The 13,018-nt window shown below is 40.6% G+C and overlaps 1 protein-coding gene across 1 annotated transcript in view; it reads right to left on the bottom strand.

The window, feature by feature from the left end:
- LOC310682646 (ras-related protein Rab-10-like) overlaps nucleotides 1-13,018 on the bottom strand; it is a 34,035-nt gene that overhangs the window by 15,136 nt on the left and 5,881 nt on the right. Inside the window, exons 2-3 of the mRNA XM_083451685.1 lie at nucleotides 5,110-5,170; nucleotides 3,058-3,196 (exon numbers count right to left, since the gene is read on the bottom strand). Coding sequence (XP_083307811.1) covers nucleotides 3,058-3,196; nucleotides 5,110-5,170 — 200 coding nt within the window. The remainder of the gene's footprint in view (nucleotides 1-3,057; nucleotides 3,197-5,109; nucleotides 5,171-13,018) is intronic.

Genomic DNA, 13,018 nt, shown 5'->3' with positions numbered 1-13,018 from the left:
CGACAACTATTGGATTAATGATATTCAAAATAAAGTATATAAAGCATTAGGATGATTCTAGACTGCCCAGGGTGGCTGGGGCAACCCAGTCAGATGGGCGAGGTATTATTATTATTATTATTATTATTATTATTATTATTATTATTATTATTATTTATTATTCCATGGGTGGCTAACATTTTGTTCTTGGACTCCAACTCACATAAGACCCAGTCAGCATGACTATTGGTCAGAGATGATTGGAATGCAACAATGTTTGAAGGGCCACTGTTTAGCCACCCTTTAGCTAAACTAAAAGATGCAGAAATTCTCTGCACATTATTAGTACTTGCAGTGCAAGCAGATCAACTATTCAAAACAAGGCCAACATATTCAAAACGAGGTCAAATCCCACTCAGTCAGCTTTATGATACTTAGGGGAAAAGTTCCCAAGAGGAACTTTTTAAACCAAGCCTTGCAGCCATGTGGTGGAGATTTTTAGGAGGGGTCACTGCTGGGGAGGGCAGAAATAATCCTTACCTCCCCACATGCTAAGCATTAAGTGTAACGTTTAGCTTAACCCTGATGCATTATGCAAATATTGCAACCTTTAAAGTCCTTAACAGATTAGGTCCAGGTTACCTGGGAGTGCACTTCTGTGAAGTACAGTCGTACCTTGGAAGTTAAACGGAATTCATTCCAGAAGTCCGTTCGCCTTCCAAAATGTTTGAAAACCAAAGCGCGGCTTCCTGCAGCCAGTCAGAAGCTGCGGAAGCCCCATCAGACGTTTGGCTTCAAAAGAATGTTAAAAAACCGGAACACTCACTTCCAGGTTTCGATTGTTCGGGAGTCGATTTGTTCGGGAGCCAAGGCGTTTGAGATCCAAGGTACGACTGTACACCAAAATCATTAAAAGGGGGCTGGTTCCCAATGCCTCCTTGCCTGATTGGAAGGCCTTTTCACTAATGACACCCCCACGATAGAACTCCTGAACCAGCAAAGCTTGTCCTGCTATCTCTCTTAAGTTTTAAAAGAGATATGAAGACTCTTTTTTTTAGCAAACAAAGCAAAGCAGTGGCTGATTTTTTAATATCACACTTTAACCTGAGAAATGGCTCTTCCTACAGACAATTCATAGTTGTTATCGTTATCTAGGTGTGTAGCAACATCAGTGTGTATGCCACTTTATCGAGTACATCAGAATAGGTCCCCACCCGAAATAGTTTACAACCTAAAGTGTGATGATCTTTTAAGATAGTTTGCTTGTCTGTGTTCTAAACATGTTTTTCTCCTTTTCTATTACATTTTAAATGAAATTTATTGGAAGCTGCCTTAAGGGCTCTGTGGAATCATATGTATGGTGGGACAAAAATTACTGACTCACAGGCAGCTGAAGGAGTTGTATGGCTGAACAGCTTAGGATTTGGCCAGACGCTTCTTGTTTTACTCAGCAATGAATCCCTCCAAATATCCTATGCGATGAAGTCGTGGTTTAAGATCTTACAACAAATCTCAAAAAAACCTATCCACACAGCACATCAGCACCAATACAACACAGGAACAGGACACATGTAGAAATCGCATAACAGCATAATCCTATCCGTTACATGGATGAGATAAGACTACACATAAATATTTTGGGAGGAATTCAACACGGCACTAAGCAGGTCAGTCCATCGGTGCAACCATTTCTGTTTGCCTGATGGAGCAATCTGCCCTCTCCTTCCATGCCATACTGTTCAGTGAGTTCTCCTGACCCCTCTCCCACAGCCAATCTGTGGTGGCACAGAGGGAGGAGATGCCAAGGGAGCCCCATTGTGCTAGAAGAAATCCTTGCATGGGCTTTTGCTGGTGGGGCTCATTAGCTGAATTCACTGCCACAGGGTGCATGATGGCAGCTTGTTGGAAACAAGATACTGGAGCATATGGGCATAGAATAGTCCTTCTGGTCCTTGATTCTTTTTTCTTACCTTTCCACTATTCCCATTTACTATTAAGAAAATAGAACTTTGCCCCTTAACACAGTTAAGTTGTACCCTGTGTAAGGCATAGGATGACAATGAGAATTAATAGTCTCCAGCAAGACTTTCAAACTTAGAATTCCTTTGAATGGTAGGATGTTTTAATCTTGCCTTTTAAGGACAGTATTGTATTTTAGATTTTTATTTGTTTTCCGTTTTATGCCGGTAAGAATGTATATGTTTGTTTGTTTATATATTGTAAATCGCTTTGAGTTACCATGGCAAAAAGTGGCCAATAAATGTAATAATAATAATTAATAATTATAATAATCCTACAATTTGATATAGAGAGGCATGAGAATACTGAATACTGCAGAATAGGAGTGGAAGTCTGACTGTTTAAGACTTAATATATATTTTTGTTGATTTGCTGTAATACAGAGCACACATTCATCTTTTACTATATGCCAAAGGCAATATTCTTATAATTAATTTATTTTTGTCCCTTGCTCTCCAGGAATTAATCTTTGCATATTTCCTTTGAACATGGGCTTTCTCCATCCAGAACGACAGATTCAGGATTGTATACAATTTTTTTAACAAATACTAAATCTGTAGTTCATCCATGTGCTCAAACCCATCCCAACCAATGTTAAGGTGTTTGTGGGCACACATGCATGTCCTTGCCACCAGCTCTACCACCCCATGTTCAAAAGCAAAACCAGAAATTTGGGGCGACCTTGGGAAATAGTTGGGTAACAACATGATGATGTGTCCAGGGTTTTAACACACTGGCAGATGAAATGAGCAAGAGGTCTAAATGCACAGGTGGAATGGATCAGTTGTGAACCAAGAGAATAGAGAGCAAGACTGTGGTCCAGACAAATCATGCGGATACTTACCTCTCTTTACCATGATGCAACACTTTACACAAGAAAACAGGAAGACAGAAACAGTGATAGATCATGGGATATACAGTGGATTCCCCATCTAAATAGCAGCAGTTTTAAAAAAAGGCACTCTGTCCTGGGTGCATTTGAGTGTCTGTCCCTAGCTTCTATGAACATGTCAAAGATCACTGTATATTGAGAGCAAAGGCAGAATGGTATAAACGTACCTCATTTATATCTTTCATCCAGTGTGAAATTCCTTGAAAGCTTTCTGTACTTGTGATATCATAGACAAGAACGAATCCATGTGCTCCACGGAAGAAACTAGTAGTAAATGTATGGAATCGCTCCTGACCGGCAGTGTCCCTATAATACATTGTAAGGAATCATTTGGTACTGCTTACATTGTAAGATTGTGAACAAACAGTCCTAAATCATTAATTGCAGCTTTCTGTAAACAGGGGGGGGCGGGGGGCAGAAGCTGCGCATACAAATAAAAACCTGCCTGGCATACCACTTGAGTACTTCTGCAGTAAAGATTCACTCCAGATCAGATTTTAGTCAAAATACTATGGATGCAAATAACCCTGGCTTTAAATCTCAGTGTTGTACTTATGAAGGAATGGAACAGTTGGACTGAGTGAATAATACACCCAAAATATACAGTGGTACCTCGGGTTACATACGCTTCAGGTTACATACGCTTCAGGTTACAGACTCCGCTAACCCAGAAATAGTACCTTGGGTTAAGTACTTTGCTTCAGGATGAGAACAGAAATCGTGCTCCGGCGGCATGGCGGCAGCAGGAGGCCCCATTAGCTAAAGTGGTGCTTCAGGTTAAGAACAGTTTCAGGTTAAGAACGGACCTCTGGAACGAATTAAGTACTTATCCCAAGGTACCACTGTACACATGATTAGGCACAAAATGGCTGCACTACCTGATGATAGGCTGTGGAGTTATGAGTTCTATAGCACCAAACACATTTCTGGAAAAAGTATACAGTCATACCTTGGATCTCGAAGGCCCTGGAACTTGGATGTTTTGGCTCCTGAAAACCCGGAAGTGTCTGTTCTAGTTTGTGAATGTTCTTTTGGAAGCTGAACATTCGACAGGGCTTCCACGGCTTCTGATTGGCTGCAGGAGCTTCCTGCAGCCAATCAGAAGCAGCGATTTGGTTTTGGAAGTTGAACGGACTTCTGGAACGGATTCTGTTCAACTTCCAAGGTACGACTGTACAGTGGTACTTCAGGTTACATATGCTTCAGGTTACAGACTCTGCTAACCCAGAAATAGTGCTTGAGGTTAAGAACTTTGCTTCAGAATGAGAACAGAAATCGTGCTCCGGTGGCAGCAGGAGGCCCCATTAGCTAAAGTGGTGCTTCAGGTTAAGAACAGTTTCAGGTTAAGAGCAGACCTCCGGAACGAATTAAGTACTTAACCAGAGGTACCACTGTACTAGGATCAGATTGGTTGAGGTTTGCCCAGCTATGTGTGACTCAGTTACATTGGCAAAATCATACAGGAAACAAGATGTAACTGGTTTTCTTAGTTATACACAATGTTGCAAACAGGCAGTATTGCAAGACAAACCTTTTCCACCACCTGCTTTGCTTATAACCACATTAGCACAAACTACTCTGTCTGCCAGTTGCTGCTAGGTGGATTTGTAAAATTGGGATGTCAGGAATCTCTCAGAATTCACAAAGGGTGTGTATTCAAAGGCTGCCCAATCTCACAGCCTACACCTCCCTCCCTCTCTCACACACAGTGTTAGTAGACTGACAACAGCAAGAACATTGTCTGGTCTTTTATTATATTGGGTTCTATGAGTAGAGTAGCTAGCAAACCTTTACAACATGAACCCAAGCAGCTGTGTGGCCATTATCCATTCACACACATTTCTTCCTATAGCAGGGATGGTAAACTTGTGGTCTCTCATATGTTCAAATCCCATCATCCTCAAACAGCATAGCCAATGAACAGGGAAGATGGGAGTTATAGTAAAACAACGGAAAGGCCCCCAAGTATTTTTCCCATTGAATAGGTTTGAAAGTAATAAAATATAAACTCTGTTTTTGTTACTGAACCCAAAGAAGAAAACTACTTGTACTGAAAAAAATATGAATACACACCTTAGAATACCAAGAGCAGATTACTAATTTTGATATACTAATTATTCTAAAGTTTGGAATTTATCAGTTATTTATTATGTACACCACTTAGAGATTTTTTTCTGAATGAATGATCTGTACATTTTTCTAAATAAATAAAAACTCACCATATCTGTAGTTTCATTGCTGTATCATTTACTGAAATGGTTTTTACTTCAAAATCAATGCCTAAAAGAAACAAGGGGGAAACTATTATTGTATCTATAAATATGAAAGGAGAACAAATCAAAGGAATAATAGAAGTGTCAAAGGGTGTAAAAAAAATCCATCATCTATATATCAGTTCGGACCTCACCAAAGTACTCAGTAAAAGGGAAATTCCCATAGCTGTGCTTCCTTATTAGAGTCTAGAAAGAACTCTTACCTCTCCCTATATGGAAGAGACTTTGCAACTATCTGAAGCAAACTGCTACAGAATTTAAAAGATTGTTCTGTATTCTTTCTTTTTTTTAAGTATTATTTAGTTCAAGCCTAAGGGTTGATGAAATCTCACTAAAGCTTCAGTGTAAAAGAAGTGTAAAAAACCTAATTTATTGGATTTATTTCGTAAAATGAAAATCTAGAAGGATCATTACTTTAGCCAAATTCACTTATATGCCCACATCTATAAACAACATTTAAGAGAGGGAAATTTCTCTTTTCACATAGAGCTTGCAATACAATTTTATGTCTGTATACCTTCTGTACAATAACTGGAAAGGCACTGGAAAGGGGCATGATATGTAGTTGAGCACAGGAAGGTCACTTTCAAAACACTGAGCTGGAAATGCTTAAAAATAATAACTCAGCTGGGGATTTCCAGTCCTACATGAAAACATTTTATATTTGACATAAATTTTAATAATAAATTGACATGAGCATTTTATTTATAAAAAGAGAACTAGAGAGTGCTGAATCAGATGAAAATTTAATCTAAATTAAAATAAGGCATATTGACTTCTTAAATCAACTTTACATTTATTGACCTAAAAGGTCAATGAATGTTAGTGAAAAACAGAAGTCAATAAGTATTGCATGCATGAGTTATTCATAGCTTTATATAAAATTTCAAACAAATTTCACAAATGGACAAGGCTGTGGGGAGGGGGATGAGAAATGCAGGGCCAAAGCCCACCGCACTGCTGATAAAATTAAGCCATAGTATTATATGACCATGATAACAAAAGTAGGCTTAATTACTAGCCAGACAAATCCTGTTTGATCATATTGTTTTTGCCTGCATTTTCATCCTAGCTTCTTCAAAGTATCACAAGCATGGGACACAACAATCCAAACCCAATTCTAATAAATCTTTTCAGGATTTTATAATCATTCATTGTATCATGAACACACTGTTGATGCAATTGGTTCTCAGCTGAAGTGGGTACGAGTACACTAAAGGTTTCTGTGGAATACAGAATTTTCAGGTTGTGCTATCTGTTCGGTATAAGTGGGCCTACAACAAATCTGTCTTACAGATTGAAGAAAGGGAGGAAAAAACAACTTTCTTGAGTAACACTGGAACTTCCTCAAATAAGACAGACAGAGGTCAAAAGCTGAAGAAGGGAATGCAGAAGTCTTTTGCTTGATCCCACCGGTTGATATATTCTGGTAGCACAAAAGAAATGAAGTGTTGGAGGGTGTCAGAACATCTCTGTCTGCAGAGAGTTTACAAATCTTAAGTGACAGACCACTGAATGGGCTGGGCTGCAGGTTGTCAGGCTCCATGAATGAGGTGGATGGGTGAGCTGGCTGTCAATCTACTTGAGCCAGAATCAGGTGACTGTTCCAAAGCAGCCAGGAGTCAAGGTGCCAAGCAGGAGCTGAGAGGGCCAAAGGCAAGTGTATATAGTCAAGATGAGGCAGGGATCAAATCCAATGGAACAACTGTGGAAAGAGAGCAGAAACCAAGGCCATTTCCTCAGTGAGACGTACTGAGGAGCAAGCCTTGAGGCAAGGGTTTCCTTGATCCGAGTGGGCACTGATTTGCCCTTGAAATCAGCTGAGCACTCAGTCACCTGGTTCTGAAGCCCAGATGGCACCCTCAATGTGCTGAGCTCCATCAACCAGGCTTTCAGTAGAAACAGAGTGCTGGTGATGCATGGAAGTCCTGGAATCTGGGAGCCCTACTTGGAGAGACACACATCCTCCTCTTCGTGTTTTACACAAAGACCAGGCAGCTGAGGGCTAACGGACACTGAAGAAGACCTTGGGATTTTAACTCTAAAATCAATAAGCAACATGCACATAGCAATACAGTGGTACCTCGGGTTAAGGACTTAATTCGTTCTGGAGGTCCATTCTTATCCTGAAACTATTCTTAACCTGAGGTACCACTTTAGCTAATGGGGCCTCCCACTGCCGCCGCGCCGCTGGAGCATGATTTCTGTTCTCATCCTGAAGCAAAGTTCTTAACCAGAGGTACTATTTCTGGATTAGCGGAGTCTGTAACCTGAAGCGTATGTAACCTGAAGCGTCTGTAACCTGAGGTACCACTGTACAATGTATAGTTTTGCAATTTCTCAGTGGTAAGCTATTGGCTACCCTGACAGGTACCGATTGTTTATCAAACATGTCAATCTTAAGAAAGGAGTCATTTGGATACAAAAAAGAAAGAGAAAAGGTGAAATCATCTGACAACTGTAGAAAAACAAAACCAGTTAAACATTTTGCAGCGATGCAAATGGAAAGAATATTCCCTTTAGTCCTTAATTATGACATATGAAGCAGAAAACAAGTTGAAGTAAAGCTACTTTGAATCCTATGATGAAGTGAAATGAATGATATTTATTTGAACATTTTTATATTTTAGCAAGAGGTAAAAAAAGAGTCTTACTTTTAAAGGAGTTTTCTTTAGGATCTTTTCCCACCACTTTAAAAGTTAAGTTTTGTTTCCGAAGCACTCTGAGATCTCTGTGAGTAACTTGTACACAGTATTTGAAAGCACTACAAGGAAATCCACTGCAAGGAAATATGTCATGGAACTATTTCAGAACTTATTTGGTTAGGCATCTCCATGTTCACTTGGACATGCAAATCTTTTCCCCCCCATAAACTTTTCCCCTGGTGTTCAATGAGGTGCCATTGTTTAAACAAAAACAGTTATTCTTTATAGTCTGCTATTCTCAATGTGATGAGTCTGCCTTATGATCCGTATAAGTTTAATTAGAAAACTATAGCTGCTTATAATTCACAAAAACTGCATAATTGAAGAGGAAGAAGGGCAACCATCCCTGAGAGTTTAAGTGCTGAATAAAGTGCTTTCAATGAAAATTTACTGTGAATGCATTTTTTTTATTTTTTAAGAAAAGCAAATCTTGAACAACTAAATGCTACTATCCACAGTTGCAACCCTCCCAATAACGCCAGCAAACTACCAACTTGCAACTATAATTCTGGGGTTGTGAGCAGGACCTGAAATGCCCAAACTATGAGGGGGAAAAGCGCTGTAAGTACTGAGAAATGACATTTTACTACATTGTATCTTCATCACTCTGTAGTCCTTTGCACCAGGGCAAAAGAGAGGGGATTCTTATTTCACCCAGATCAACGACTTCCCAACTACACACTGGGGGTGGGAGGGGGACATGGGAATAGGAACTGGGAGTGGAAAGAACTGGAAATATGTGCTCTTTAGAGAACTGATCTGCCTTCTTCCAAAGATACACCTTTTGAGTTGGATCTGAGCTCTTGTTATGGATATTGGTTGTATTCACAAAGGTTGCACAATTGCAACATGCCCCATTTGTCTGCAAGATACTGTAAGATTTATGCCTAGAGGAAATCAGAGTTTACCAGCCCAGGTGCACAGAATTCCTAGTATAGATATATTTTGACTCTTGCCTGTTCATCTGGGGGAGGTAGCAATCACATTCGGCAAATGGCAGTGGCAACTGGCAGCCACTATAGCTATACCCAGTATTTCCCAGCAAGCAAAATGTAATAGCCAGCTAAGGCTACAAGAAGTTGTGGCCATTACTTCTATCCATATGGAGATAGGGAATTAAATGCACTAGCCATAGACTCGACAATGCTTCCTCAATAAAGGAATCACAGCTTGGGTTCCAACCAATTTCAAAAAAACTCTGTCACTCTCCCCTTCCTGGCAGAAAGGGGGGGGTGTGTGTGAAAAGTCAGCAAGTGCATTATACTTTTAAAATCACAGATAGCATCACATGGGACGACCCTGCACTAACACTGATCCTGACACCATGCTGATGTGAGCACAGCAATCACATCAGCAAGTGTTCCAGTCTATAGTGTAGATTCTGCAGTTTGGTTGTGCATTGCTATGTAACTGACATACAACAGATGTACGTGATGCAGATTGCTTTTACATTGGCTACACGGCAATGCACAAGCAATCTGCAGATTTTCACCCGCGCACACCCAGTCTTAGCTGTGCCTTAGCTGGAAAACAATTTGCAAAAGAGGATTTTAAAGCTAGTCACATAATAGGGCTTTTAAACATCAAGCCTAGCTGAAAAGCCTTGCTCAGTCCAAGGCATGCACAAAGCTGCTGTATCTAAAACCTTAAAGAATTAGCTCTGGATGATATTGCCAATATGATTACTTTAGAGTACGAAATATCCTGATTTTTATCTACTATAACATTGAAATGCTTTCTTGGTTATAACCGTTACAGTCCTGTTTAATGAAAATGCTGCTTGTTTGTGCCCCTTCATTTCAAATCCAAATGAACTCATTTTATTATATTTATTATACAGTTTCTTAGAAACAATCTCTTGGCCACGCTCCAGCAAAACCAGGAAAAAGGGTAGGACTGGGCAAATGAGAAGAATGGAGCCATGCAAAGCAGAGGGGTGGAATCGACCCAGTAGCCTAGGATAGCCTTCCCCTGCCACAACTGTGCTGGCTGGGGCTGATGGGAGCTGTATTCCGAAATATCTAGAGGGCACCAGGTCGGGGAAGGCTCCTGTAGGATTACTTCCACCTTTTGCTCAATTCCAGGTCCATCCTTCCCCTGGCTTGTTATTCTAGTCGCCATGCTGACAGAAGGTGATAGTCTCCACCACTCAGAATGACCTAGGTGGGGCTGAGCCTCCATTCCCTGGTTGGACTGCATGGGTGGATATATTTTTCTTTCTCCATAAGAATCCAGCAGAGCAGCTTCCACCACAGCATGTCAAGAGCAGCAGGGCATCTATGGTGCTTCACAAGTAAAAGCAGCCTGAGCAGTGGTTAAGCTTGAGCAGAGAAAGAAAGAAGCATCAACAGGTGCTCAGCTACCAGGGACCTCTAGGAGTGGCACTGCCTCCCTTTGGGGGTGGCACTGCCCTTGCAGTGGTCCTGGGCTTTACAGATGCTCCTCCACTTACCCATCCAAATAGGCATTTCACTAGTATTAATGTGGAACAAAACTATGTTATTGGTACTCATCTTGGTAATGTGAAATTCGCTATAGATAAACATGACAGATATTTGGTCTTACAAGTATTCCATCAGTAGTATCTTCTGACTTTTTTTTTGCTGTAGATTTAAAACAAGGATAGGAAACCTCTGGCCTTCAGGATGTTGTTGGACTACAACTCCCATCATCCATAATCATTGGCCATGCTGGCTGATGGGAGTTGTAGTCTAACACCCAGAGGGCCACAGGTTCTCCACTCCTGATTTAAAAGGTACTTTTCATCACCCTGCTTCATTTGCTGCTTTCCCTTTTTATATTGTTTACTAGTGTAACACATGAACCAAAATCAATGGATTTCAGCCACAGAAACATTAATTCCCTCTGAAACTTCAGATTTTCCCCATGAGATGACTTGAGTTGCTATGACCAAGACTATATTTTGCTCATATAAAGAGATGCAAAGTAATGCGTCGCAGCAGGAGGGAGAAGCTCCCTGGCTTCTTCACCAGCTTGACTCATCTCTGCCTCTTGGCCTCCCTCCTCTCTTGCTTTAGCTTCTGACTCCAATTCTGTACTTTTCTGTGCCGTAGAGTCTCCCTGCTCACTAAACCCTGTTACCTCTTCAGCTTCCAACATATTCTCCTCCCAGTCTGCTCCCTCTGACCACTCTGTGTCACCCTACCACCAATCCCTGGGCTCTGAGCCTTCTTCCCTTGGGGGTTCCCCAGCTGGTGTCTCCCACCATTTCTCCATGCCTAGCCAGCCCATGACATATGTTATCAAGTCTTCTTGAAAATATTTCATGACCAGATATAATTTAGTTTTGTTCCTAAAGATGGAATTCTCATTTAATCACATTTTAGGACACCCATAGCATCACTTTGCTGCAGGAGTGTTGTTTTATAGTTCTAGAAATCATGTTCTGCACTTCAAACTGAAAATTGGGTTGAAGACCTTTTAGACCTGTACATTAAAGAATGAATCATGTATTACAGGAATAATAAATTTGAGAAATGTAATATAATCTGGCAACCTTTTCTAGAATTGTTCTCTAATTGATTGTTCATCTTCTGCTGAAGTCTCACAGTACTCAACATATATTCCCTCCCCCCCCCCAATTTATTATTTTCCCATTACATTAAAACTGTCTTTCTCAAAACCAACAGTTTCTGGGGAACATTGATTGGGCAAAGATATCAGGAAGGCCTTTAAATCAGGAGATAAAAAAAACCCCTGCCACCTTCAATTGCAGTTTCTTCAGCTGAAACATTGATGTTTCTGTTGCTCTCCTATTAATAATCCTAAAATTAACAGAATGTTGATATGGTGTGGTATATCAGGACTTGTGCACATGGCGGGAGAACTAGATACTGCTTCTTGGTTTCTATAAGGAACCCCTAATATCCAATCTGGTCCCCCAGGAAAATGGCACAAACGGAATGTGAATTCAAATAAGAAGATATACAAATCAACCCAGTTGGTCAATTTGCATGACGATTCTACATGCCAGATTGCACTGTGCTCATAGCGAAAGGATTGTTTGAACAGCAAAGTTTGCATACAAACCGCCATTTTGTCTACTGCTGCAAACCTTCCTAATATGAGTCAACCAGCAGCATGTATAATTTGTGATCTGTACTTGAGACAACTGCTTCAGATGACAGCTTGGCTGATAGAGGATGAGGCTCTTAATCTCAGGGCTGTGTGTTCGAGCCCCACATTGGGCAAAATATTCCAGCATTGCCGGGTGTTGGACTAAATGACCCTTGCGGTCCCTTCCAACTCTACAATTCTATGATCCAATCATCTGGATAGTGGTGAAAAACCACCCGGCTGAAAAACACTGACCCAAAGTTGCCTGCGTGAAGCGACCAGTCATTTTCTATGACTCAGCCAAGTTATAGTTCCTCCCGTTCTGAACCCAACACGTATTCATGCATGAGAAGACTATCTCAGTCCACGCAGCAAAAAACCCATTTCATTCTCCAGTATGAATTAGAACACCATTTGCTTCTGCGTTTCTTCACTGTGGTTACACAGAGTTGTTTAATAGCATTACAGTGGCACAGCCTGGTTTCAATACATGTCCTGTTCTTTCTCCCATCACAGAACTGACTGCCAATTCTTTCTGATTACCCTTTTTCACAGAGGATGGGCCTATTCATTCTTCCCTTGCTCCCAGAGGAAGAGGACACTTTCCTTCTCAGAATCAATGGTCTGATGGCAGCTGCTTTAAACTGTAAACTTCCAGATGGGGTTGACTATAAAGAGCAGAGCTTCGTTAGCATATTTACACTAGATTGACGGAATCTAGCCTTAACTCATCTACCTCTCATAAAGATTCTGACATTTTTATTCAGTTTGACAAATCAAATGGAAATCAGTGGGACTCCAGGATGCCCAAGGTACTATTCAGTATACAAGAGGATTTTTCGGTATAATTTTAATGTAAATACCCAGTACCTGTTGCATTTACACATTCATACGCCACTTAAAAATAAGAGGGGAATGAGAGTGATTCCCAATATGAAAAACACATTTACTTTTTTTAAAAGTCATGACCACAACCCAGGACAGAATCAGTTGAACTTAATTTAGTTAATTCAATAATCTTAAGTATCACCAAACCTGTTGGATTGTAGCCCTTAGCTAAAACCACCATCAGT

Source organism: Podarcis tiliguerta (genome assembly GCF_965153285.1).
Source record: "Podarcis tiliguerta genome assembly, chromosome: 7".
Classification (NCBI taxonomy): Eukaryota; Metazoa; Chordata; class Lepidosauria; order Squamata; family Lacertidae; genus Podarcis; species Podarcis tiliguerta.
Note: the sequence above shows the minus strand (reverse complement) of the source record. Positions and strands in the feature narration are given on the sequence as shown.